The following is a 26,183-nucleotide window of genomic DNA, read 5'->3' as shown; positions in this document are numbered from 1 at the left end:
GTTGCGGACAGACATTGTGGGGATAGTGTGGCAAAGAGACAGTTGCTGCTTCAGCAGCAACAAATGTTGAACAAACAAAAATTGCCCTAAAATGAGTTTCCTTTTGCCACATTGCTGCCACATCCAAACAGCCTAAATTATGGACTGTTGAACAGAATGCAGGGGGTTGCGAGTGCTGATCGGGTCAGTTGGGTGTTATTGCTTAATGTTGGTATTAATCCACAAGAGCTGAATTCAGGTAACGCATGTGAAAAACCAAAATTGTTTTGCAAGCAAAGCACAAAACAAACCCTAACCGACAACACACCACACACAACCGCACAGCACATTGACATTAAAACCAAATATGTATTTTTCTTGTGCCTGATAATAATTTGTATTTCTAGTTGCCATTGCTATTGTGGTCAAATAAACCGCAGATGAAAACAGAAAAAGAAAAACACAATATCTTTATGAGTGCCGAAATATTAATACTCTTACACATTTGACATCTACGATATGCTTCTCACAATATCGTATTTCTAGCCGATTGTTGCCATTGGAGCGCCGCATAATATAGTCTATGTTTCTGATACGGCATTGTGGCTTACAAAGTAAATTGTAAAGGTCGTTACTGTTGATCAAGATATATTGTAAATCACAACACGCCTAGTTTATTCGAGATATTCTCGACTAATCGACTAATCCTTCATATAGAGCTAAATGACGAATTGGCTCTAGCCGGCTGACTCCATCATGTATATTGCCTATAATATATATGTTGCCCAAGACATTCATATGCAAAAGACTATAAAGAATCGACTCTTTATCCAGAGATTGAGTATATATATACTTTCTGGGATTGAAGACATCTGCTGCCTGTATAAAGTTGACGACTGGCATGGATTTTCGATTCTGCAGTTCATATTTGTCAATATAAACATAGTTTTACGAGTCAGAATTGTTTTCATCAATGCATTACAAATTATCTATCAAATTTATAATACCCTGCCGTTAGTGTATAAGAGCACTACAATTGAAAGCATTAAGTTCAGTATTTTATTGCTCTTTCAGCTATTTTCAGCTGCATTTGCGGAAACGGCTGGTAGGTCATTAAATAGAAGGGTACAGTGCATTTAAAGCAGCCTTTGTTGCAATTGAATATGTTTTGCTTTAGAACAAAATTTTTACAATTCATTTGTTATTCTTGCAAAAAGCCGAATGCTACATGTTTTCCATTTTTGCTCATACATATTAATAAGATAATTTTTAGAAAAGTTTTTCCACCAACCACAAAGAACGCTTATCATAATTATTATGATTACTATTATTTTAATTATAATTCGCTGACCATTTGCTTTTTGTGAAATGTCAATTTAGTTCACATACTTAATTAGTTGGTTTCTCCCTTAATATATCTATATATAAGTGCCTCCCTATTCCACTCTATGTATCAAGCCGCATAATTTTCATTCGGGTTTCATGCATTTTCACATTGACTTTTCCATCGCAATAATGCACTTGTGTTTAAACAAAATATTATATTTTTAGGCAAGTGTATATAAAATCAAATAATTTAAGTATTTTTTTTTTTTTTTTGATAATAAGGTATCTGTTAACGATATGTACTCGAATTATTTATCATTTGTCTCGGTAGATAAGTTATGTGACTGAACCAGTTAAATTCCAAGTTCAAGTCCCCCGGTTTGAATTGTAGAATTCAAAATAAGCGCCAATGCTATTAAAAAAGTTTATGGTTCTAACTATTCACTAAAATTTAAATAAATTTATTTATAATAATATTAATTAAAAATCTCAAGCTATTTCTTGGTTATTTGTTTGGATTGGTTTTTGTTCTTGCTTAACCTGTAATTCTCAACAAGTTAAAGCTTTGACATAATTAGGTGCAATAAGGTGCAAAATGGGGGAAAAAAAGGTTTTTGCTTGATTAATATGACATATATAAATGTTACTCAAAAACTGACTAGCCAAAGAAATCACCTACGTCATGAGCAAATGCCACGTTATGGTTGCCAGGCATCATCAGAATAAACAATTGTGAAGGGGAACATTTTTGCTGTTCGAAATTTATTGAATTTTTAATTTACGCCCAATTTAAGCACACGCACAAAACACACTTTGCTTATGTGAAATATTTAAGTCTATACTCAAATTGATGCCTAGCAAAAAACAAAAACAATGAAGACTGCTGCAACCGGGCTGGGCAATACTTTGTTTGAGATCATTTTACGATATAACTCGAAGATTGACTTTGGAAAACATTTGTGGATGGCCGCAATATGCAAGAATCGATACTTAGATACAGCTTTTTACCTGCAACCTTTTGGTTACAACAGCGTTAAAGCTGTAAGAAAGACGCCTTTCGTGGACATGGCCTAATAACTTTAACACATTATCTGACGCGCATATACTGGAGTAAACGTATATATATGCGTACGTCGAACAGGAACATGCCAGAAAATCCATATGCTCTTTATCACATTGTTAACAGAGTACAAAAATCCATATATGATAATTTCATCAATTTCGCTTAAATTTTGCTGGCAGCAGCTGCGTTTAACAAACTGCCCCAAACCCCATTGTATATTATAAATGTATGTATGCATATAAATTTTCATATACACACACACACGCACATACACACACACCCAAACACCCACACCAACGTTCCTATGTGTGTTAGACACTTATTATTGGCCAAAACAAGTTTGCACATGTGCCAAAACTTAGTGCCGTCCGCCTGTTAATGGGCGAGGTACAACTGAAACTGTGAGCAGACCTTGGCTGCCATATATATGTATGCGTATTTATATATATTTATCGCATCCCTGGCGATTTATTCAATTGCCCAAAAACACACACACACATGCACGCACACTTTTAAGCACAACAAGAGTTTACGATGCCATTTTTGGGGGCCATGTAAATTACAATTCATGCAACTGTCAACAGCTTTTTTAGACCCGCCTGTCTTGGGGTCTGGGAATATATTTCGATATTTGTGTCGCCCTCGCAGCTGTTGGTGCAATCAAAAGTTTCGCTGATTTTCGTATGCGTGCACTCGAATTGTATTTAAGCTTCATATATATATATATGTATATATATTTGTTGACATTTGGCCACATATTTCTTTCGGTTCGTGCCGCAACTTTTGACCCATTTTTATTTTTCTCTTCTTCTTTTTGGGAATTTTCTATGCGAATGTGTGGGTGTATTGTACGTCTATGTACGTCTCTTAAGTATGATTTACATGCCAAACTTTTAATGGCAAAAATTTGTGCACAAAAGAGAAAAAGTGTCGCCGCAGGTTTCCACAGTAGAGGTGTTCAAACTGTTGCAGGCGCGTTTTTACATATATATATAGAAATGCATTTATATGCCTTTAAAATAAGCTGAATTTAAAGGTCTGTGATACGCACATAAATGGAGTGTGGGCAATCAATTTTTTTTTTTTTTGCAGTCAATATTTAAACTTTTTTATAATACTATTCTACTGATTGATTTTTTCAAAAATCTAAATGGACAGCGAAGTTTCTTTATTTTCCATTCTATCGGCATTAAATTCATTTAAAAAAAAAAGGAGAAATGTCTGTTTCACGACGTGCCCGTGAAAAGCAGGGTAATGCACTCTACTGTTATATTTCAGATAATTTTACTAAAATGCCTATAATATTTAATGTGAATACTCCCGCTCAATTTACAGCCTTTCTCTGTGCTTCTCATTATTTATGCAATTTCATTGTGAGCGTTGCCACACATACGTTTTATCTTTCGCGCAGCTACGTAGTCTGCTCAGTTGTGTATGCTATATTTTTTAAATGAGTATTTTCCATTTACGACAGAATATACATTTTTACCTTCTTTTACAGCTCTTTTGTTTCTTCTTTTTAACTGAAACGTTGTGCACTTTTCTACAATATTATATTTGATTTTTCGACGTCTGTTAACTTTTCTTCATTTAAATAACTTTTTAAATTAAACATGAAATGGAAATCGTCGCTGTCGTCACTCTTTGCCAGATGAATTCTGACAATAAGTCTGCATTGCTTCAAGTCTGTTTGAATTATTTTGTTTCTTGACGATCTTTATTCATTACCGTTGTTGTTGTTGTTGTTGTCATGGCCACTCTTTGCGCACTGCCAGGAAAAGCGGAAAGGAAAGAATTTCTTTGTGCTTGCCAAAAATATATTGCATTCGGTGGCCTTTGGTCGCGGTAAGAGTTATACTTTTACTTACATCTTAGTACATATTTTAATAACCATTATTTTAGTCAGCTTGCGATGTGAACTTACAAGTTAAGGCCCCGAAAACTTTTGCACACAACAACAACAAAAATAAGAAGAAAAACTACCGAGTATTTGAATGGCGCCACCTCAGGGCAAGGCGTATGGGAGGTGTGTCAAGTGGGCGGCTTGACTTGAATGAAATTATTAAAAAGTTGCACACTTACGAGCCTCGAACTGGACGAGCCAAGTGAAGGAAGAGTGCGAGCACCGGCTCCATCTTAAGTTCCAGCAGGGTCCCAGTATCGTTTGACATTGGCTGGCAGCTCGTCGGGGGCTTATTTAGTTTAAGACGCACTCACGCACACATAAACATAAACACTCATCCACACACACACACACACACACACACATTGTGTGAAAGTTTGTTACGCAAAAAGTTAATGCCAAAAACTTCAACTTACTTTGACTTTCGTTTTATGCGCTCGGCAAACGGAAAATATTTTTAGCCAGTTAGCAATGGCGACGCATTTTTTTTTTTCTTTTCAATTTGCCAGCCAAGTAGCACAGGAGAGAGATCAATAGTGAAAAAGAGAATGAGCGAGAGCTAGCTGTTTGCGATTCAAATTATTATTAACCTTGTTTTCAAGCATTCAAAGCATTATTACTACTACTATTGCAAGCAACCTCTTAGAGTAAACAGCTAACAATAAGCCATCGCAGCAACAAAATAAACTAGAGAATGGGGCAGGTTTCTTGCGCAACAGACAAGATTCCTATAAAGAGGGCTAGAAGTCTTCGTCTTGCACGCATTACACATTTAATGATATTATTTTAGTACCCTCTAATAGGAAAAGGTATATAAAGAAAAGAAATCCCCTTTTAAGCCATGTCGATTCACGCACTAAAAGGAAGATTCGAATGCATTTAATAAAAATAATAATATATTAAGCCTTAAATGGATGCAAACTCTCAAAAACCGCTTTTGACAATTATTAGAAAGTTATCAAATCATGTGTCATGTTTTACACTAAAAATATATCATTCAAATGTAGAACATTGAACAGCTCCAAGTGATTAAAGGCATTCGCTGCAAAATACACTGAACAGATATTGATTGGCTTTATTCGATCGGTCTGTTCCTTACTGGTATTAGTTACACCACACGTTTGATAGACAAATCAACATTTGTCATTTGCGCGATTGTTGTTGATGCAGTTGTTGTTGTTATTGTTGTTGTTATTGTTGTTGTTGTTTTCTGTTCAATATGCAGGGAGTTCTATGTCATTTATTGGGACACGCAACACGTAGCTGCCACAATAACAACGCAATCTGATATCTGTCGCCGAGTTGTGCGTTAGCTATGTGACTATTGTGACAATTGCAATTTATATCGGGCCCACACTGTTACACACCCACCAACAATGTCAACGCCCACGCACGCAGGCAACGGCAACAATGATAGCCCTGCATATTGTTGCTCTTGTGGTTTCTCGTTTTATATACCCAGAACCCATTGAAAATGAGTAAAAGGGTAGAATGGTTTTGTGCAAATGTATGTGACTGAATGAAGGAAGCATCTTCGTCGATCTCGTGAACTACAAAGGCTAGAACTTTTCCGTACTCAGAAAAAACTTATAATTTTTGTCAATGAATATCGAGGCATGCTATTTAAGGATAAATCGTAGGGTTAGCACTAGATACAATAAACTTAATGGTAAATTCTTTTTGAGCCCCTAAAATAAATAAAAAAAAAAAACCAATTTATTGAAGTAGAGCCTTTGCGGTTTCGTACACATGTACGAAAGGTATCTCCTAGTCGAGCACCTCCGACTCTTCGTTGTTTGTTTTTTGTCCTCTACAGCTACCAGCTGATTGGGCCCATGCAAAGCCGCTGATCAACAAAAGGCCAACAGAGTACATAATGTGCAAACAACAGTGACCAGAGCTACATGTTTGTAAATATATGCACTAGGGTGGCTCAAGTTGTGCAATTAAATAAAAAAAAATTTCGCAAAAAATATTGATTCAATTGAAAAAAGATTGCTTCGATTATTTATGTTTCATATTTGATGTTATTTCAAAATTACTTTTATAAAAAATAGGCTATATATTTGTTAAGCAAAATCGTTTCACCCTATGGTGCATACATGTATGTATTGATAGGCACATATGTCATGTATGCACATGGCAAAAAAGGCGCCTGAGCGGCAGACTCTAACAAAACGAAAAAAAAAAACAAAAAAAAAAAAAAAAACAAACAAGCCAATTAAATGAATCGGACCATGTGGGATGCAACTGGGGGCACTAAAGTCCAAGCTGGTCAACATAATTGGAATAAATGTAAATTTATATTTATGCCATACTCCGTGACAATAGCAGATTCTTGCAAGGTTTAATTAATTGAACAATGCCATAATGCCTTAAAAACAATATTCACGTGTACTGTGAACTTAATACTTGAAGAGTGTTAAGAAAAAATGGAATACCCGCAAAAGTTCATTAAGACATGACTTTCCGTTAAAATCATGCTTGATATTACAGTCACAGGCTTGCCAACTCTCAAAAGTTTGAGATTTTTTTTTTACAATTCCACATGTATGCTGATGTGAAGTTCCACCCGCAAGTGTGGGAAATTGGTGGAAAACGCTTGGAAATGTATTTCAACTTATTGCTTCATGATTATTTAAACAATCTTTGTATATTTATATGTACATCATTGATTAAATTACGATTTACTTTTTGCACAGCGTTTTTCCTTGTCAACTGGCAATATTTATTAGTTTGTTTACTTTTGTGGCATACTTTTGCGCGCGGACCCAAATAAAAACCAAAGTAATACGAGGGGCGGCAGCACAATGAAAATTCAACTGCAATAGCGAGCAAGAGGGAAAGAAAAGAGTAGAGAGGGGAGTAAATGGCTGAAACTGGAGCATGGTTACGGAAAGTCGAAGCAATATGTGAAGCATGCAACACTGCCTATAAGTTATGAGTCAACCAAAAACAAGAACTATGCCAAACTAGCAAATCTATTGCCCCTTTTTAGCGTTTCTTTGAACTAACTAAAAGTCAGATGGCGCAGGAAACCCATGATTCTAGAATGTGAATGACTCATAAGAAACGAACAGCAAATAGCCTGTGTTAACTTGCTCAATTAAAGATTCTTTATTATTTAAACCTCTTTTTCATTCAAAATAGCATTATAAATAATCAGACATAACACTAAGTTTTCACGTTCAAGTTATCTAGCTAAATATTCACATTGTTATCAATGTGTGCCATTGTCAGGGTAATAAGCGCTCTAGATAAGAACATGCCCTGTACCGAGGTTACGCGAATACAAACAAACATTCAAACTTGTCGATCATCAAGAAGAAGAAGATATATACAGCCAGGCATGTTTATAAAACTAAATTTATATAAGGAGAAAAGAAAAACGTTCATTCAACTGGAGCTTTGAAAGAGCCTATCTATTTACAAGGGGCAGTTAAATTTTATTGCAAATCAGATAAGATGCACAAACAACTCACGATAAGACTCTGATTAGGAAATAATATTTGAAAACATTGTTTAGCTAGTTAACCTTGTTAGTTAGGAAATTTGATTTGATGTGATAAAATGCATTAGCATTTTTAATTAGATGCATGTAACGAGGCTGTAAGCTGTGTTTCAAACGCGGGATGCCAATTTAATTACCTTAATTGTATCCCAAGCCGAACCATATTTTTTCATAAATGATTTCGAAATGAAAAAATCAGTTTAAGAAGTTTACACGCATACGTAGAATGTAGAATACCATAGCATCATCTATCAAAATCACATCGGTTAACTGCTGTCTAACTCCGCGTGTAACTGACAGCACACATTTGCAATCTAAATACCAAAATACGCGTCTATTTCAGTCAAATTGATTTACAGTGCGAGCCTTTAAGCGGCTTTGGTTCATGCCAACTACAACTGGCAAATCAACATTGCGAAATGGCAGATTAAGTATTCACTGATTACTGACTGACAGTACAACATGACGCTGTCTTTGTCTATGTAACAGTCGCTGTCACTGTCTAATCTTCGTGTGTCATAATTAAAAATTCAGCAAATTACACATGCAATACCGAGAACAACGACAACGACGTTGAGGCCATATCGTGAATTGTGACCATCCCCACCAAACCGATATCCTTCAAACTCATCCAGCTCGCTTCCTCCTCGTGTTGAGCTTCGACTGCTCTTGACTATGACGATGACGACGACCCCAATTTCGTACTTAACACCACAGTAAACCGCATCAAGCTACTTGCAGTGAGCGCAACAGTTTCGTTGATGAACTCAACTATGGACATTCTAAATGCTTTGAGTCGGAAAGAAAACTTGTATTAATTACGTATACGATTTCTTTTAAGCTTTTCGCGATCGAATGGCTTTTCTCATTCTCTCTCTATTTCGTGCGATTTATATCTTTGAATCATGCTATTTTTATACTTTTGTAGAATATAAGCTTTACAAATAAATGGTCGAAAATTCAACATTTCTTACATAATAAAACAAACAAAAAACAACTTTCAAGCAAATGTTCATCATAATGGTATATACCAGCTCCACTGTGCAACATTTGCAGCCGATGCATAAATATACGAGTATGTTTTTAACCAGCCATAAAGTTAATTAAACTTACATTTGGCCGCCGTTAATGCTGTACTTTTATAGAGTGGCTACTTTGATATTTAATTTGTTCAATTTCCGTCAATTAATTACAAGCTTCGACCGCCATAAGGGGTGGCATTCAGTGCGCGACCAACTAAATCCGCACAGCATCGCTCTCATAACTAATAACAAACAAAAAGTTTGACAACGTTGACAACTTTGTCGACACGGATGACACCTCCATGACGCAGTTAACTGGGCCGGGCTGGGCTGGCCAGCTGTCTGGCAGATGCCCAACTTTGACACCAGACAAAATATTGGGTACCGAGGCACTTTAAAAGGTACTCGCTCAATAAGTCGCCTGACTTTGAGTGCTTATCGACTTTAATAAATAATACTGAGTGCTGTGCTGTTTGGCTAAGCGTGCAGACTACATAAATAAGAAATAAAAACAAAAACTTTTTAATCAAATAGTGCACAAAAGCAGAACTGGTTGCAGGCAAGGCGGTGGGGTGCAGGGGGGAAGGAAATGGCCACAGGTGCGTGGCAAATGGCGGCGCACGGCATAAATTCTGTTAACAACTGCAGCATAAAGTAGAGCTTAGCAGTCGACTCGGCAACTACAATAACAACGACAACTGCGTGGCCTCATGGTCACGTGGCTAACCGATTCTCGCAATCGGTTCCTCTCGCAGCCCACCCCGTCTCACCCAATTGCTAAGAGCTGGTCAAGAGCTGCATCGCTTTGCAGCTCTTTGGCTTTGAGGCCTGAGCTGAGGCAGCCTGCGACTTGGTTACTGACTTTGTGTCTGGCAATTGGCTCTGTTGCCAGACAGAGCGTCGCGTACCAACAACTTAACTATGTGGCAATACCAGACATAAACAACAGCAATAACAACAACAGCAACAAATGCAACAAGCACTTATACTCTCACATTGGTTTGAATTACCCAACTTTTCAATAAAACAACATTTGCAGCTGCTGCAACAAATTATTCGGGTTTTGAATTTGGTTATGGTCCCATCTAACTTAAGTAGCATTATTTTAAAAGCATTAACCATATGATGTTACAAATAATTGAAAATAAAATATACATGTTTCTATTTACTAGCGGGCAACACACAGTTTTGCCCGAGACAAGCTAGTTTCTTCAAATTGTATCATTGACAATAAGGTTGCAGACGATTGGAGTCTCAGATCTTGACCTTACGCTAACAATATCAACTAAATTTAATAACACTAAACAAATTGCTAGGAGTTGCAGACAATTAATAATCTAAAATAAATAAACAGAATTGCAAGAAACTTGGCCAGTAAGTGGGAGCCACAGAAGTCTCAACAGAAAATCGTTTAGAAACAAGCAAAGTTTCATGCCAGAAGGCGATCGACTAGTTGATACCCTCTTCTAAAGTATCTATCGGTATAATCGTTTTATAAAATTGAAAATAAACTTGACTCGATTTTAACTCTTTAACCTTAGATCTGTCCCTTTGGCAGCAGGCAGGATGTCAGAGCAGGCCGGATCAGACCACTATATCCCTATATCATAGCGTAGGAACTGTCGGTCAAATATTGCATTTATTCATAACTTTTTTGCATTGTTAGCTTACTTTGCTACCAATAATTCTCAAAAAGTTATTGAGGCGCAAAGGTAACAAGGTGTGAAGTAGTCTATTATTGTTAAAGTTGCATCGAGCTTGCAATGCCGCGAAATGTTCTCGCAATTGATTTGATGCGATTTGATTCACATTGAGTTGCTACCAGCTTTTATAGTATTACTCTTGTTGTTGTATTTGTTGTTGTTGTCGCTGTTGATATTGCTGCCGCTGCTGATGTTTCTGTTGATGCTGTACAAACCGCAACCTTGTACACAATATAGACACCATAAACGCAATGCATTTGTCAGAGAGCCTCAAGTTGCACTTTATTTATAGTCTCAATTAATTGTTTTGCTTATGACGAATCCGAAACGCCCGATTCGGCATTTAAATTGAAATTGACAAGGACTTCAGCGATTGGGTTCATACTTCCACGAACGGAAAATGAATGCCCCTATTCCATAAGCTGCATTTAAAGCCAAATTCAAAAATGTAACAATAACGTCTCAATTAAAGCAGTTTTGCCTTGGCCCAGAAGAGAAATAAAAATTGATGAGCAGAGATAGTTATCATTATTATTATATAAATGAATAAAATAAAAAAAAAGTAAAGTCCAAACTCGCTAGCATTACGTAAATTTTGTAAGAATCGCGTAGAAAGGTGCAACAAATGAAAAATCAATTTTTTTTAAATGAGTTTCTGCAAGCATTTAATGCTAATTTATGTATAAGATACATGAATGTTTTAATGAAGTTGTAAAAGGAGAGTTAAAGTAGTTGCTCGCCTTAAGCCCTTACCAGCATTAAGATTAATAGAGCAAAGCGCAGATTATACTAGGTAACAAGGTTAGGCGGTAGCTGTTACGCTGTAGCATAGGGCCATACGATAGTTTTCGTCGATATGTTTTTAGCAAATTAAATTCTTCGAGGTAAGGTCAATATTGTTGAGGTAGTTGGCACAGCACAAGAGATATCTCATAGCCGGAATTTGAAGTGAGCTTGCAGTACAGGTAAGTAGGCTCCTTGGCTGTTCGATTTGACGACTCACTGGCGAATTTGGGAACGGTTTTTAAGCAATTTTTGTTTGACAGTTGCTAGTTTCATTTGTCTGTTTCACTCGTTCCATGCATTCATTTCATTATTAATTTACGAAATGTGTTTTAATTTTGCTCAGTGCTCAGCGTTCAGCTGCTGTACGCGCTAGGCAATCCAGTTTTTCTCTTCATTTTCCTTAACAGTTTACGTTTTTGTTTGTTTTTGTTTTTTTTTTTTTTTTTGGTTTTTTTCTTTGTGTTGCCTTTCACCGAAGAAGAAAACGTGAAAATTTCTTACATTTTATTTGCGCAACATTTTAATTTGCTTGGCATTAATGGCGAGCGGAGTGCAGAGCGGGACGCTCTTGCAGCTACTGCTGCAAAAAGTTGCTGTTGCTGCTGCTGCAGCAGTCAAGTCGTCATCGTCGCCGTCGTGGGCTTTGAAGTTCTGCAGCAGCTATGAAAGGCTACGCAAGCTCGGGTCGGGAGAGAAAACTGACAGGGCTTTGTGTGGGGTTGCTTGGTTGCTTCATTCGTCCATTCGTCCATTCCCATTCCCATTCCCATTCCCATTACCATTCCCCTTTCCATTACATTATTCCCTTTTCCATTCTATCAATTCTGCGCTTACGTTTCGCAGTGTCCATCAGTTGTTTCTTTGCTTGTCTGCCGCTATTGGCAGCTTGGATGCCGTAGGTGAGTTGTCTTGGCCATTATCAGAATAGACAGTCTTCCAATGAACAAAGTTGAGCACCACCAGCAGCAGCAGCAACAGAAGCAACAGCAGCAACGGAAAATTCTTAAGACTTGGCCATCGCAACAGCAACAGCAACAATAATAACAAAAGCAACAACAATCAATTGCTTTCAAATTGTTGCCACCTCTAACACAGATGTTCAAAGGCTTTACATGCTGTGAAATTCTCAAGCCTCGACAGCTGCCCCAGTCAGCAATTTGTTGTTGTGGTCACGACCACATTTTTGTATTTTAACGATCACCTTTTCGCAAACAGCAGCAATGGCAGCTTGAAAACTTTAAACATCAGGCCAGGCACATGACTAAGGACTAGTAGGATAAAACTGCAAAATATCTACTACTAAATGGATGAAGGATATGATATCATAAAAATAGACTCTAAGCTCGTAAAGACATATCGCCTAGAAATGCTTTTATGCAAAAGCTTATTTCTAAACGATTGTTCCAATAGAAGGCATATAACATACACTTCCGATTTGATACGGTTTTGCCAATATGTGAGGCGAATAAAATGACAGATGTGTGTAATTGCTGAGTTCGGTGAAGATATCATACAAAAGTTTTTCATGTCATTTTTTTAAACAATTTTTTCCTATATGAGCGTCAGTTTACGACGGACCTATCTTTAAGACTGAGAGCAATATATATATATATATATATATATATATATAAGATGCAATTAATTATCTTTATTGAAACTTGAATTATTAATATACCCATAATATACCTTATGCTGTTAAGAAAATGATAAAATAAGTTAGTTGTATACCGTTTATCGCTTATAATTTTCGATCGATCGAAACAGCTCTAAATAGAATCAAATTTTGCCATCAAAAGGATACTTTAACAAATAGTTTTATTAGTATATCAGGCGCTGCAATTTGTCTGTAAATGACCGTTTTACACAATTTTCTGCAGAACAAGGTGCATTTAGCAAATTTCAGATGTTAATTAGATAGCGGCTGGTAACAAAAACTTTTGTCTTGGCTGTTGCCTCATTAAAAAATAAAACTGAAATACAATAATTGCATAGAACGCACTAATTAATTTTATCTCTGCAATGGCGTCGTTTTGCCCAACTTTTGTGCCAGGTCGCTGCACTCCCCACAACCCCCACTCGCGCTGCTTGGCCACTTTGCCACAAGGTTGAGCGGAGTGTCGGGCAGAACGCTAATTACCCTAGAAACGCAGCCAGCTTTTCTGCCAATTTGGATGGTGCAACAGAAAATAAAGGGCTACTCTAAAATGACTACTTACCAGTGCACTGTGCTCCTTAACGGGCGTGGCATTTATCACAGGCTGATTGAGATTGTTGTTGTTGCTGTTGGTGTTGGTTTTGGTGGTGCTGCTATTGGCGCTGTCGATGCTGCAACGTCGGCGGCAACCATAATCCGTTTGCTGTTGCTCGTGTGAGATGCCAAAGATGAAGGGACCTGTTCCACTGCCAATACCAGTTCCAGTTCCAGTGCCAGCTGAATTGCCAGCCACAAAATCCACATTGCGACGCGTACAGAAATCATCCTCGAAACGTGAGGCGTGTGACAGCAATTGTGTCTGAGTTTGGTCCAGATAATGCCCAGCATCCTGATAACCAACATTGCCATATCGCGGCGGCGGCGGTGGTGAACCGTTTGCAACCGAACTGGAGCTACAATTCGATTTAGTTGTGGCCGTCGAGCTGGTGGTTGAGATGGCTTTAAAGGACTGCTCTTGCTCGCGCTGTCTATCGAAGCAAAAGTCACTCGATTGCGCTGTCGGCGAAGGCGGACTGCCGTACGGATAACCAATGTGCGGACTCTGCAGATGCTGGTTGTATTGCTGGGAGAGCGCATCGAAGTCGTTAAAGCCGTGCAGCCCCTTGACGCTGTCTCGTTTCTGTTGCTGCACATACGGCGAGACGTAAACGCCGGCGTTGGCGTTGGCGGTGCCTGTCACGTTGATGCTGGCGTTGACATTGCCTGTGCCACTGGCACTGGCACTGGCACTGGCACTGCGCTGCGGTGGCAATGGTGGCGCTGGCAGCGGTATGCCAGCCATCGGTGCTGTTGCTGGCGGCTTCTTTTTGCCACCGACCAGCAGCAGCTGGGGACGACGCTCGCCGAGCAGTGGGCGCTGTGAGTTGTTATAGGGATGATTGCGCTGCATATATGCCGAGCTTAATGACATGTTGTCATCATAATCATCCTCAAGCTCTAGCTCCATTTGATTGCATTCGTAGGCATTACCGTAAATGGTTCTAGCCGCAGGTTGATGATGATCATGATGATCGCAGTATTTAATGATCTTCATATTGGCATTGGGCGGCAATGGGGGCACTGGCTGTTGTAAATTGTGGGCATGGCTATGACCAGGCACAATATTGGGCACATTGCTGGCGCTGTTGCTGTTGGATTTGCTGCTGCTGCCGCTGCCAAACAGTTTGGCCAATTTAACAGTCATATTTGTGTGATGTTTGCTTTGGCCCAAAAAGTTTTTCAATTAAAATGTTGCCCAATGCCAGAAGACAATGACAGTTGGCAAGCTTCTTCGCACAGTTGCTGTTGCAGTCGCAGTTGCCGCTTCAGTTTCCAGTTTTAGTTTGGCGTCCTGTTGAGAGACAGAGAAGGGAATATCAACATTTAACTCGAAATCAAGCGAATTTATGCAAGTCGAAGCACCAATGCACTAACCGATATCAGTTCATATAAGATATGAAATCAAAAGGAAACAGCAATAAATCAAATAAAAGTAACCAAATTTCAACAAATCTCAGCTTCTCAGGCAAGTGATAAGTGTCTACAACCGACGGTGCAAACCTAACAAAGCAATTACAAATTTAAGTAACATTAGTCAATTACCAATTATATGAATTCGAATGAATTCCATTCATATTTCTCATCACGACACCTATTCGCCATTTGTTGGAAACTCTCAAAAATAATAAACAAAACAATAAAATAATGAAAAATAGTCTTCTCGTCTATCTTTTTATAGAAGACATACGACTGTTTCGCGCGTAGCCCAGTCAATGCCCTATCCACAATGTTAACAGCAAATGCAATGTGGTAAACCAACATCTATTTAACTCCTCATTAGATTCAGAAAATTAGCTTAAGTGGGTTCAAAAAAAAAAAAAAAAAAGAAAACCCCCCGATAAGAGGCCACAGCAGCTCAAACAAAACGAAAAACCCGCAAAGAGTCCTAAATAAATCTCAGTTAACTTGGACCCGGTCTGAGGGTGGTAATCAGAAACCCAGCAGCGATAAAAGTTGCAGCCAACTGGCGCATCTTTGCCGATTCTTTGGGGCAGCTCCTCTTACTGTGACTGCTGGCGAACCGCAACGGAAACTGTAATAGGATATGCATCAGCAAGAACGGCAACTAGTCAGTTAACAGCAATAATGACAGGCAGAAAAATTGCATGTTGAACGGGTTGAAAGCGATTTATAAAACGGTCAATTCGCATTAAGTTTTCCTTATTTTCCTTATTCTATTCAATTATGTTCTCGTTTTTATATTTATTTTCTTTCTTTTTATTGTTGTATTAGCCAGCAAGGTAAACCGCAGACAACAATTTGCCACCAAACATTGACGTCACAATAAAAATATCATGCGATTTATCAACCGCAGCAAAATTAAACTTGATTGACAGGGACCCTTTGCTGCCGAAGGTAAATCAGACGAATTGAAAAGTTATATAATTATAGATGGAAATGTTGTATGTTTACATAACATACAAGCAAGATCTCATGAGTTTTGTCTTGCTCAAAGACATACTAAATGACATTCCGCCGACACTGTCGACTTCCAAATTAAAATATAACAAAAAAAAAAACTGAATAAGTAAAACGCGTCCCGTAAATTACAGCTTGTAACGCCATTCCGCCAGCATGGACTCCAAAAGATTCGTCTCCATGGACAGAAAAAAGAGCACACATCCGCAAAAGCAGCTTTGCAGCTCTGTCTTTGTATGTTACGCAGCTTCTGGTGCTCGTATGAGGCTGCCTTTCATATAGTACTTGGCCCTCTTGTGTTGCTATGGTCCAGTAACCCTTTTACTAGCTTTGCGTGCATCTGGCGGGCTGTTGATTTCATATCATTTTTAATATTGTAGCAAGCGCCGGTCAGACAAACGCCCTCAACTACGACCACGCCCCTGCCCGCTGACGTTGACCGACCAAACGAGATTCGCTCGCATGTGGAGCTCGTCAGACAAATACGCAAACAGCGCCAGAAATAACATGAACAATAACCATAAAAAAAAAAAACACATAACCAAACGCAACACAACACAAATATTAAAAAAGTAAGAGGCTCCAGTCGGGAGTTCCCGACTATAATTTGGTGCTTATAGCTCTTATAACATACGAAAATTTCCCAAAAACAGGATTTTGATATCGATTTTGATCGATTACTTGGAAACGAGGCAAGTTTTCGATTATCGGAAACCAACCCGTATTGCGCAGGTACTAGGGAGTGCTAATGTTCAACATTTCTCTAGCTCTTTTAGGAGCGACAGACATGGCTAGATCGACTCGGCTATTGATGCTAATCAGGAATATATGTTTTTTATGGGGTCGGAAATGCTTCCTTCTGCATATTCACCCATTTTCGATGGGTTCCGACTATACAAAACTATATAACAAAAACGCGCTCGACTAGGGGTCACTGAGGGGTGAGTTGTTGTGTGTTAGCTTTTGTAGTCAATTTTCCAATTATTCTGCTTATTATTAAAACATTTAAGTAGGGTAGGTGTTGCGCCTTTCTGACATCTTCATTCTTTTACACCAAAGGGTAAAAGCGCCATGTCAACCATTTTCTACAGGGTATGGTTAAATTGAGGCAGTGAGAAAAGCGTTCGTTGATTGTGGAGCGGGTTATTTGGTGCTCGACTAAAAAAGGACAGAGTGAATGGAATGATGGGGATGGCACAGAATGCAACAGTTTGTAATTTGCGTCAAGAATTGACGTAGTCGCCGCAGCAGCAAACGAGAAGTTGGTAACGCAAAAAAAAAATTCTGTAGAAAACAAGGCAGCAAAAAATTTGCCACTGGCTTTGACAAACTCGATGGGGTAGGCCACGATGGACAGGAACAGGATGCAGGGAGCGGAGTTGACAGTTCCTAGCATCATAGCATGGTTCGCTTTGTCCTTGACGCTGCCCTTGCCACTGCCACATGTTCAAAGTGCGTCCGTTGCACACAGTATGTGCGTCATTCTGTTTGACGCAAAATGCTAATGAGACAAAAGATGTCAGAGATATGGCAAATGCTTTGACGACATGAAGGCGTCTGTTGCGGAAAGGAAAAAAAAAATCACGTAAGAGTACTCCAGACGAAGTGTACGACTAGGGGATGCCCCCTCTTACAAACATTCGATCTTCCTTCTATTTATATATATATATATATAAATACACCAAAACACATATTTGTACGCATTTGTACACTGCTGCTGTGCTCCTTCCCTTTGACCTAAACTATGGGAAATACATTAATGAATGACTTTGGAGCTTATTGTCCAATCGTCCTGAAAATTTAAGCACTTAAATATGCCACCAAACCTTGTTTATATATGTTACCAGGACGCTAGGTATAAGAAAATTCCTTGAGCTATGCATAAAACTCCGAAAAGCAATAGTCAGCCTGCTCAAAAACACTACTATCAGGAATATATAGCCCATAACCTTTTATACGTTTTCAATACGCCACAGGGTATACAAGGAGCCAGTTAACTTACGAACAAATTGATAGCCCATTTGTCTTTAATTGGCACTCCATTGTTGAAAAAGCGAGTGCAGTTACATTAGCAGGCAACATGGGCGCGCGGGCGTTTTCTAACTATGATGCAAGTCCATTTAGTAACTGGTAACTGCGACAATTAGCCAAAAGGCATTCAGCAAAGACACGGGCTCTAAACTGAAAGCAATATGGATTCATTGTCCTTGGGATGCCGCAGACGGTTGACTATCAATTGCATGATGACATTTGAAATGGGTAAGTAAAATTAAAGAGCTTTTCTACTCGGCTAACAAGGTAAAGATGTGCATATTGTCCGTCTGCCCGTATAAAGAAAACCTTCCCAAAAAAAAAAAAAAAAACAACGAAAACATATGTTCGGTTTGCAGCCCCGGCTACACTTTCATATCATTAAATTGAATTACTTTATACCACAGTTAAAATAACTTTTCTGGCATTTCTTGACCCATCCGAATGGAGTCTGTTGCAATTTTGGAGTTCCACAAAATTGGATCTGAGTGTTTTTCAGCTCATGTAATATACGATGAATGGGAGGTAGGGGCTCAGTTTTTGCTGTTGCTACATTGCGTCTGGCTTTTGCATTTTCTTGCTGTTGCTGACATTGTTTTTGCTGTTGTTGTCGCTGTTGTTGTAGTTTTGTGCGGTACTGCTGGCGACTTCCTGTCACGTCTGCCACATAAAAAATGCTGCAGGCCTCCCATTACAGCAACTGACGACGACTGACAAACAATTTGCAACAAGGCAACGAAAGTTTCGGCAGCTGCATTAAAAAACGACATGAGCCAAACTTTAGCCAAAGCGGCAACAAAGACCGAGAAAGTATGCCGAGCAGCCGGACGAGTCGAGTGGCTTACAAATGACCACAAAGCAATAGCCTGGCGGATGAGGGGCTGCAGGCACGAGGAAGTGGTTGCAGCATGCATCAGCCTACGGCAAAAAAAAAAAAAATATGGACACAAAAAATATGCGTCCAACATGGAATGAAGTTATGTGCAACAGACTGGCACAGAAAGTCAAACAAATGCAAATGACTGTTATTTATCACATTTAAACCGAAATGGCCGATTCAAAATTCGGGGCAAAATACAAAGCGAAACGGTTAAAAGCCGAATGCCAGTATCCTAAAACTGTTTAAGTTGAATCAATTTTTCCCATAGCAAAGGACATACCAATTTTGTCACAAAGTGTGGAATTAGTCCATACATTAAGTATACTTATTTTTTATCAAGGTATAGATTTCGCTGAGTCCAGAAGAAGCAGGTGCATAAAATATATGCGGCTGTCCTCGGTCCCCTCAGTCCCCAGTCTTTACGGCAATAATAACAATAAAATAGTCATCCTTTTTGCTCATTATTGGCAAGGTATTTGTTCTGTACTTTAAGTTCATATTATCGCTTGTAAAATATTTATTTAAAATAAAAATACAATATTAAAATTAATTAGCAAAATTGACAACAACAACAATAATCGAATTTAAGTTATTTTCATATTATTTTGATCAATTCGCTTTTGCAAAACAAACACATATATGCCGCGAAATATTTCATAGACAAATATTACAATTATAAACTGTGCTGCATTATTGGCAATTTTCGATTTCCAATTAAAATAAGAATGCATTTATAAATGGGATACAATTGCAATCTGCATGACGGCCATTTAAATAACAATTAAATATTTGGTTATTGTGGCCGTGCAGCTGATGCAGATGAACACAAATGCAGCACCGGTATCTGTGTTTGGGCAGCAGGTGTAAAATTTAACAAATCAAAAACATACGCATTAAAAATCGCTGCAAAACAAGAAAAATAAACAAACCGACAAAAAGATGTGGCAGACGAAGGAGAAGTAGACGAGAATGAATCTGATGAAGCCTTTGTAATGCTTGAAACCGGTCTACGAAACGATCCTGCCAGACAACAATAAGAAACACAATTTGCAGATACAGATGCCCTTGTCACAGGTCACAGGTAGGCAAACCAAAGCAAAACAAGCAAAAGTGCCCGACTAGAACACATCCTGTATTTGACATCCTACCTAAGTGTTAACAAAAACTTTGGTTATTAACGAAATGTCAAGGCTTATCTCTAGAAATGTGTTTTGTCCGAGCAGTTGGATGGAATATACGAGAACCTTCATAACAAATGATGTCTGTATATCTCATAACCTACGAGATATGCTTAAACAACTTTGTTTCTTTCTGGTATACGCATCTGCACATCTTCAATAGACTCCTTTCTTTACCAGTTTCAACTGGAACAGGGTATAAAAAAGCTAAACAAAGTCGCAATCACTGCGCAGCTGCCAACACGCACACACAAAAATGTACATCTATCTACATGGCGCTCATTAGTTAAACTTTGACGCTCTTTCAAACAGGCTGACCGGCTATAGAGGTGCGCGGGCATGGGCTGTGAGCGCGTATATCTAGCAGATACATTTTGGAGGCGCTGCTTTAATTTGTGTTTAATTGTTTGCCGCCTCGGGCTCAGCGTCTGTGTGCCGGGCTGGCACAGCCAAAGTATCTGACAGATACAAAACAATAAAGTCACAGCCAGCTGTCGTTGCAGGCGGTTCATCTCTCTATTGTGCCAGCAAATTGATTAGATACAAAAACGAGAAACGTAAAAGCAGTAGAAGAAGAAGAAGCAGAAGAAGATTTGTTGAAACACCCGGCCAGCTGTTGCCGAAAACAATGCAAAGCCAAACAAAACAGAATAGAGTAAAACAGAACTAAACAATAAACCAAAAGATACAGCAACTGAAACGTATCTCGAGCGTGTGAAATTTCTGGTAAAGTCTGTGCAGGTGGGCTAATCCATCTATCCCGCAGCACCGACTCTTAACCAAACTGGCCAAAAACCTAAGCTTCGAGTCTCATAATAAAACCGTTGCTGCTACCACAAGATACGTTGCTAACGCACTTACATACTTGCAACATTTACGTACAACATTTTCTGGACGGCCAGCCACACGTTCTCTCTAGACTTTACTAAAAACTTTACTTTTCGTGTAGTAGTTTGCGCACTTTGTTGCTACTCGGGGGAATATCTTCTAATAGGGGTGTTGAAATTTTATCGCTCACGCGCATCTACAAAATGATTTCACGACAACAAGAGGACAGCAACAACAACAGCCACAGCAACAACTTGCTCTTTCATTATCGGCACGTCATTATGCGCAAGGCGCTCATGCTGTCGCCATGTATACCCCGTAATCGCTTTAAATTTATAGAAAAGGTATGCTGACTTTGAGGTACATATAATCATGTAGGGTTCTAGTAAAGCACACACATTTCATCTTTAACATCTGGAAAAATCGTAGCAAACTAAACATAGCCAGAGCCGGTTATAATCGGAAGTTTCAGATTCACAAGCGGATCCTAAAGTTGGGTAGTTAGGTAGTTCAAACCGTGCAAAGAAAATGCCAATTCGTAGCTAGGTGCAGGGTGTCTCACAGTCGGTGTGTTTCGACTGGAACACTCTTGCCTGCCATTGTCGCTGTTGTCGTCGTCGTCGACGTCGTCACATTAGTCAATGTTTATTTAGTTTGCCCTTTAACTATTTGGGCAGCGCTGTTGTTCGCTTGCGGTCTTTTCTTTGGAGATGCACCTTGATTAAATTCCTGGAATGGAAAAAAAATCTTGCAGCCCAGACAACTATCCAAGCAGACAAACAGACAGACAACAACAACTACCAATAAACATTGCCGGCAGCCTGTTGCTGTTGTTGTTGCTGTTGCTGTTGCTGTTTGAGCAGCTTCGCTTTGAAGGAAGCTCGGAAAACAAGCAACAAAAGCCAAAAAAAAAAAAAGAGAAGAGAAAAAAACCTGTGCCTATTGTAGAAACTGGCCATTAATGATGTAGCAGAAAATGCTTGCAGCCTGCAGCGTCCGATAGCAGCAACAAAGTGCAACCTGCAGCCTGCAGTGCTGCAGTGCTGCAGCAGCTGTACTAGCTGAAAATGTCGAAACTGCAAAATGTGAAGGGAATTTTCTTTGTGTTGCACCTTAAAAAATAAATAAGAAGAAATATGGCTGTACGCCGCAGACAATAACAAATTTTGCTTTAAATTTAAATTCAGTTCGCTTTATATCTTCAATATCAATATGCAACATTTTATAAGTTTTTGAAATCCCAACTCTTTTACTTTAAAGGCTTCCATACTTTTGATCCGAAATTATTTTTAAATAAATTTAATATTGGTTTCGGTTCGTGCTTGGTTTACTTTCAATTTAAATAAAGTTTAGAACTGCTCAAATAAAGGAGTCATTCGTGAAGAATAATAACAACATTTAACCAAATTCTACTTAAGATTTGGTAAAAGGAAATACCCTGTAAAGTGCCTTACATATTTGCTATCCTTCTATTAATGTCATCGACTTATAATAGCTCGAATCTGGACAAAAATTTGTAACAATCCATTTTGTATGAGATTTGTTAAAAGTTCTTAGAATTAAATTAAGAGTTGATTTTATTTCCTAATTAAAAATTCCCCATCTCAAGTTGAGCCACTGGAATCTATCGCATTTCCACAGAGTATACGAATGCATTCACATCTACTACTTTTGATCTATTTTGTTTGGCATGTTAGTCCTAATATTTCATCTCTCGCTAGTTTTTGGCAGTTTGTTTTTAAGCTCAAAAGTTATTTCGTGTGCAGCTTCAAATGCAGTTGTGGCAGTGCGCTGACATTTTAACTACAGTGCATGCTAAACTTTGCACCAGAGACAAGGAGAATAACAATAAAAGCAACTATGGCGGAAGCCACAGCGCCTGTGCAACGTTTTCGGAATGCTCTGCTCACAAATTGAAAAGAGTATATTAGTTCAGTTTGTTATATGGTCGGAGGTAATCTTTGAATGCCATTAAAGTAAAACTCTTGGAATATATGTATACTTTACCCAGTTTTGAATAAAGACTTGGGGCTCACTCGATCCACAACGAGCATATCGAATACAAGAACATAGTTAGGGACTTACTGGATTGTATGCGGGTATTACGCAGTCGGTTGCACCCGATTGCAACATTAATGCTTGCCTTTGTTTTGGCCTGCACTCAGCCTGCGTCTGGACCTGGGCCTAATGATTTTTACAGTTTTTTTCTTCATTTTTTTGTTGTTTTTTCTTCTTCTACAAACAAGCAACTCGGTTAACTTGGTCGCCGTCGTCGTCTGTTTCTTTGGCTGCCGGCATCCAATGCAGCTCACGAAAGCATTCAAAAGCAATTAAGCGCTTTCTTTGCAGCACCCAGACACCACACCACACACCGCACACCACACACACGCACACACACTGAGCGACGAATCACACACAAGAAAAATGATGAAAATGTAATATCATCAATCACAAAAAAAAAGGAGTAAGAGAATAAAGCAAGAAGAAGCTTTGTGTACCCAAGGGACATACACTGTAAAAACACAGAGGTACTTATATGATTTGCGCTCTAGAACAAAACAATATATATATATCTCAAAAAAATATTAATTGACCTTGCCTGGACCGAAGCTTTTTTTCATTAAATTATATAGACATCACTCAAGCATCCATGGCCCGTCCGTGGGAACATTTAAATATACGAGTTTCCCCGTCTCAAATGACACCTTGAATCAAATTTTGGAAATGAGTGAGACACGAGTTCGTTATTTTATATGATTATTATTTTTATTAGAACAGAGCGAAATATGAACTGAATTTATGAGAATTAAACATTGGCCCTATATAAGACCTCAGTTTCCCACTCACGGCGTGAATTCTCCGAGTGTGTAGCATATCTTAATGAATTTTCTTTCAGAATTGTGAAGTTGAAAGCCATTTGAATTGGAGCAAAAAGCTGTATTAAAAACATTTTACGCAGTTTCGGGTGAAATCTCCTCTTTAATTTAGTTATATATAACTTGTATACCATATAGCACAAGGAGGGGAATTCCACCTGCAACAGTGAAAAATGAGTGAAAGCTGGGTTTCTTTCGTTCGGCTGCAAATTCCGATCTAAACTTAATCGAATTTTCTTTTCTTGTTTGGCATCGAACGGCACGGACTATGCTTAGCAGTGCGCCCGAGTTGTTAGGGTATACAAAGGCTTCTAGCTGTGCCAAGTCCGCAAGTTAACTGGTTAAGTCGCAGCCTCAGTTCCCAGTCAGAAGCACGAAGAGCTCACGAAATTCACAATTTCTGCTTGATTATTATTCCATGCAACAGTGGCGGCAACTCGCTGGAGTTACCTCTGCCAACATGCAACAGTAAGGACAACAACAACAACTTCAGCAGCAACAACAGCAGCAACAACGATTCTTTTTATCGCATATATTGAAAAATGCTTCAAACTAAAAGCCAAGCGCTGTAATCATATTTAACTTTGCCTGCCGCGTTATTTTTGTTGTCTTTGTTGTTGTGGGCATTGCTTCTTCTGGCACATTTTTGTGCTGTTGCTGCTGTTGGTGCTGTTGTTGCTGCTGTTATTGCTGGTGCTGCTGCTGCTTGGCAGCCAGACCCAAAAACCTCAGCCAAGCCGCAACAGGTAATTGATGCCGTTTGCGCATTGCAAGAACTTTTAATCAATTTTTCAGATTCGCTTTTGCTGCTGCTTTTCTTTGGCAACTACATCATGTGGTTGTTGTAGCTGTTGTTTTTTTTTAATGCTGTTATTGTGGCTGTTGTTGTTGGTATGTGTTGCAAGTGGCCACTAACAACCAAAAACGGCAAGTCAAGCAACCTGCAGTTGGTTGGCTGCCCATGGCTCGGATTTGTGGTTAATAATGGACAGATGGTAAGTGCCTGCTAGCAAGAAGTTGCAAGCGGATCACGAATATATTGTTGAGATACTTTACGCAAGCCATTGCAAAGTTGAGCGGCTCAAAGCCGCATTTTCAATCTTTGCTTTGTACAGAATCGCGTAATTGCCTCCAACACAAGCTAACGAAACAAGCTTCAAACAACGGACAATAGCTCGAAAGAAAGAGAAAAAACTGTATAGAATAGCTTAAAGCAATATTCCCCATATTTGGGCATGGGCATGGGAAGACATAACCATTGCAACATTGAAAACTATCTAACTGATCGTGTTTTTAAGACAACTCAAGGCCAGTTTTTATATCGATTGTTTCAAATATCGATCTTTATATTATCGGGAGCAGATATGCTTTGAATGCAAGGGGAAATAACTTTTAGAATAGCTTCAAATAATATTACCCATAGTTTACAATGCGTATGGAGAATATACCTAATCAAGATCAGTTTTCATATCGATAGTTCGTTCAGTGTGTTAACTTTTTGTATCGAGTTTTCTGTTTTGTTAAATTACTAAAATATCTGTGGAAATTTCTTATCTTTGATTTATTCAAACAAAGTTTTTAAGTTAACTTAGGCTAACTAAAGAAATTGTCTTTCACTTTAGTAACTTAAAGTTATCGAGTGCGAGCAATATGTATTGTCGTTATTTCTCATAATTTATCGATAATTATCGATATATTTCTATGCATACTTTTTACTTAGTATTTCAGTAATAACTTATTGAGCTGACTAAATATTTATAGCTTAAAATTTCTAATATGCCAGCTCTTCCCACACTTGCCGAATTTTAAATTAGCTAGTTTTATATGTTGAGGGTATCATCACACCTTGCAGGGCTTCTTCATTAGCTTTACAATTGAATTGCATTAACTTTTAAAATTGTAGGTCTAGCATTTGAGCATTATAAATGGAAATGGAGTAAGTTCCATTGTGTTGTGGGCTTCTTCACACGTTGTTAAGTTTTCGTAATTTTCGCTCTAGCATCATTCTCTGCCGCGCATAAACCTAGATACTTAATATATATCAATGTATAAGATTAAGCTTGTTACCTACGTGAGGTCGTTCGTACTCAATTAATGAAATTACAGAAATTGTGTGAAGGGCGTATCAAAAGGCAAGCCGTTAACTTCCAGTACTTCAACATGCTAAAAGCTAATGCGATTTTGTGTTTGACTAGCAGATACACAACTTAAGTTGAGTAAGTCTTTCATTATTTGAATACCTCACTCGAGTCTGTGAGAATTGCATAGTATAGAGACACGAAGATCAAGTCAGCTTCTCAAAAATATTTGGATATATTCAAAAAATAAATAAGTTATGCATCCGGATAAGGAATATATAATCAATGTGTTTGAAAATAACTTCTTTTATGAGACACGCTTCAAAACTGTGGAAGCCAATATGCTC

At 38.5% G+C, this 26,183-nt stretch overlaps 1 protein-coding gene across 1 annotated transcript in view; it reads right to left on the bottom strand.

The window, feature by feature from the left end:
* The window catches only part of RhoU, a 66,951-nt gene that overhangs the window by 14,458 nt on the left and 26,310 nt on the right, over window positions 1-26,183 (bottom strand). The window contains exon 3 of the mRNA XM_015170972.3: window positions 13,510-14,838. Within this exon, the coding sequence (XP_015026458.1) occupies window positions 13,510-14,691 (1,182 nt within the window). The 5' untranslated portion in view covers window positions 14,692-14,838. The remainder of the gene's footprint in view (window positions 1-13,509; window positions 14,839-26,183) is intronic.

The sequence above is a fragment of the Drosophila virilis genome, chromosome X (genome assembly GCF_030788295.1).
Source record: "Drosophila virilis strain 15010-1051.87 chromosome X, Dvir_AGI_RSII-ME, whole genome shotgun sequence".
NCBI classification, from domain to species: domain Eukaryota; kingdom Metazoa; phylum Arthropoda; class Insecta; order Diptera; family Drosophilidae; genus Drosophila; species Drosophila virilis.
Note: the sequence above shows the minus strand (reverse complement) of the source record. Positions and strands in the feature narration are given on the sequence as shown.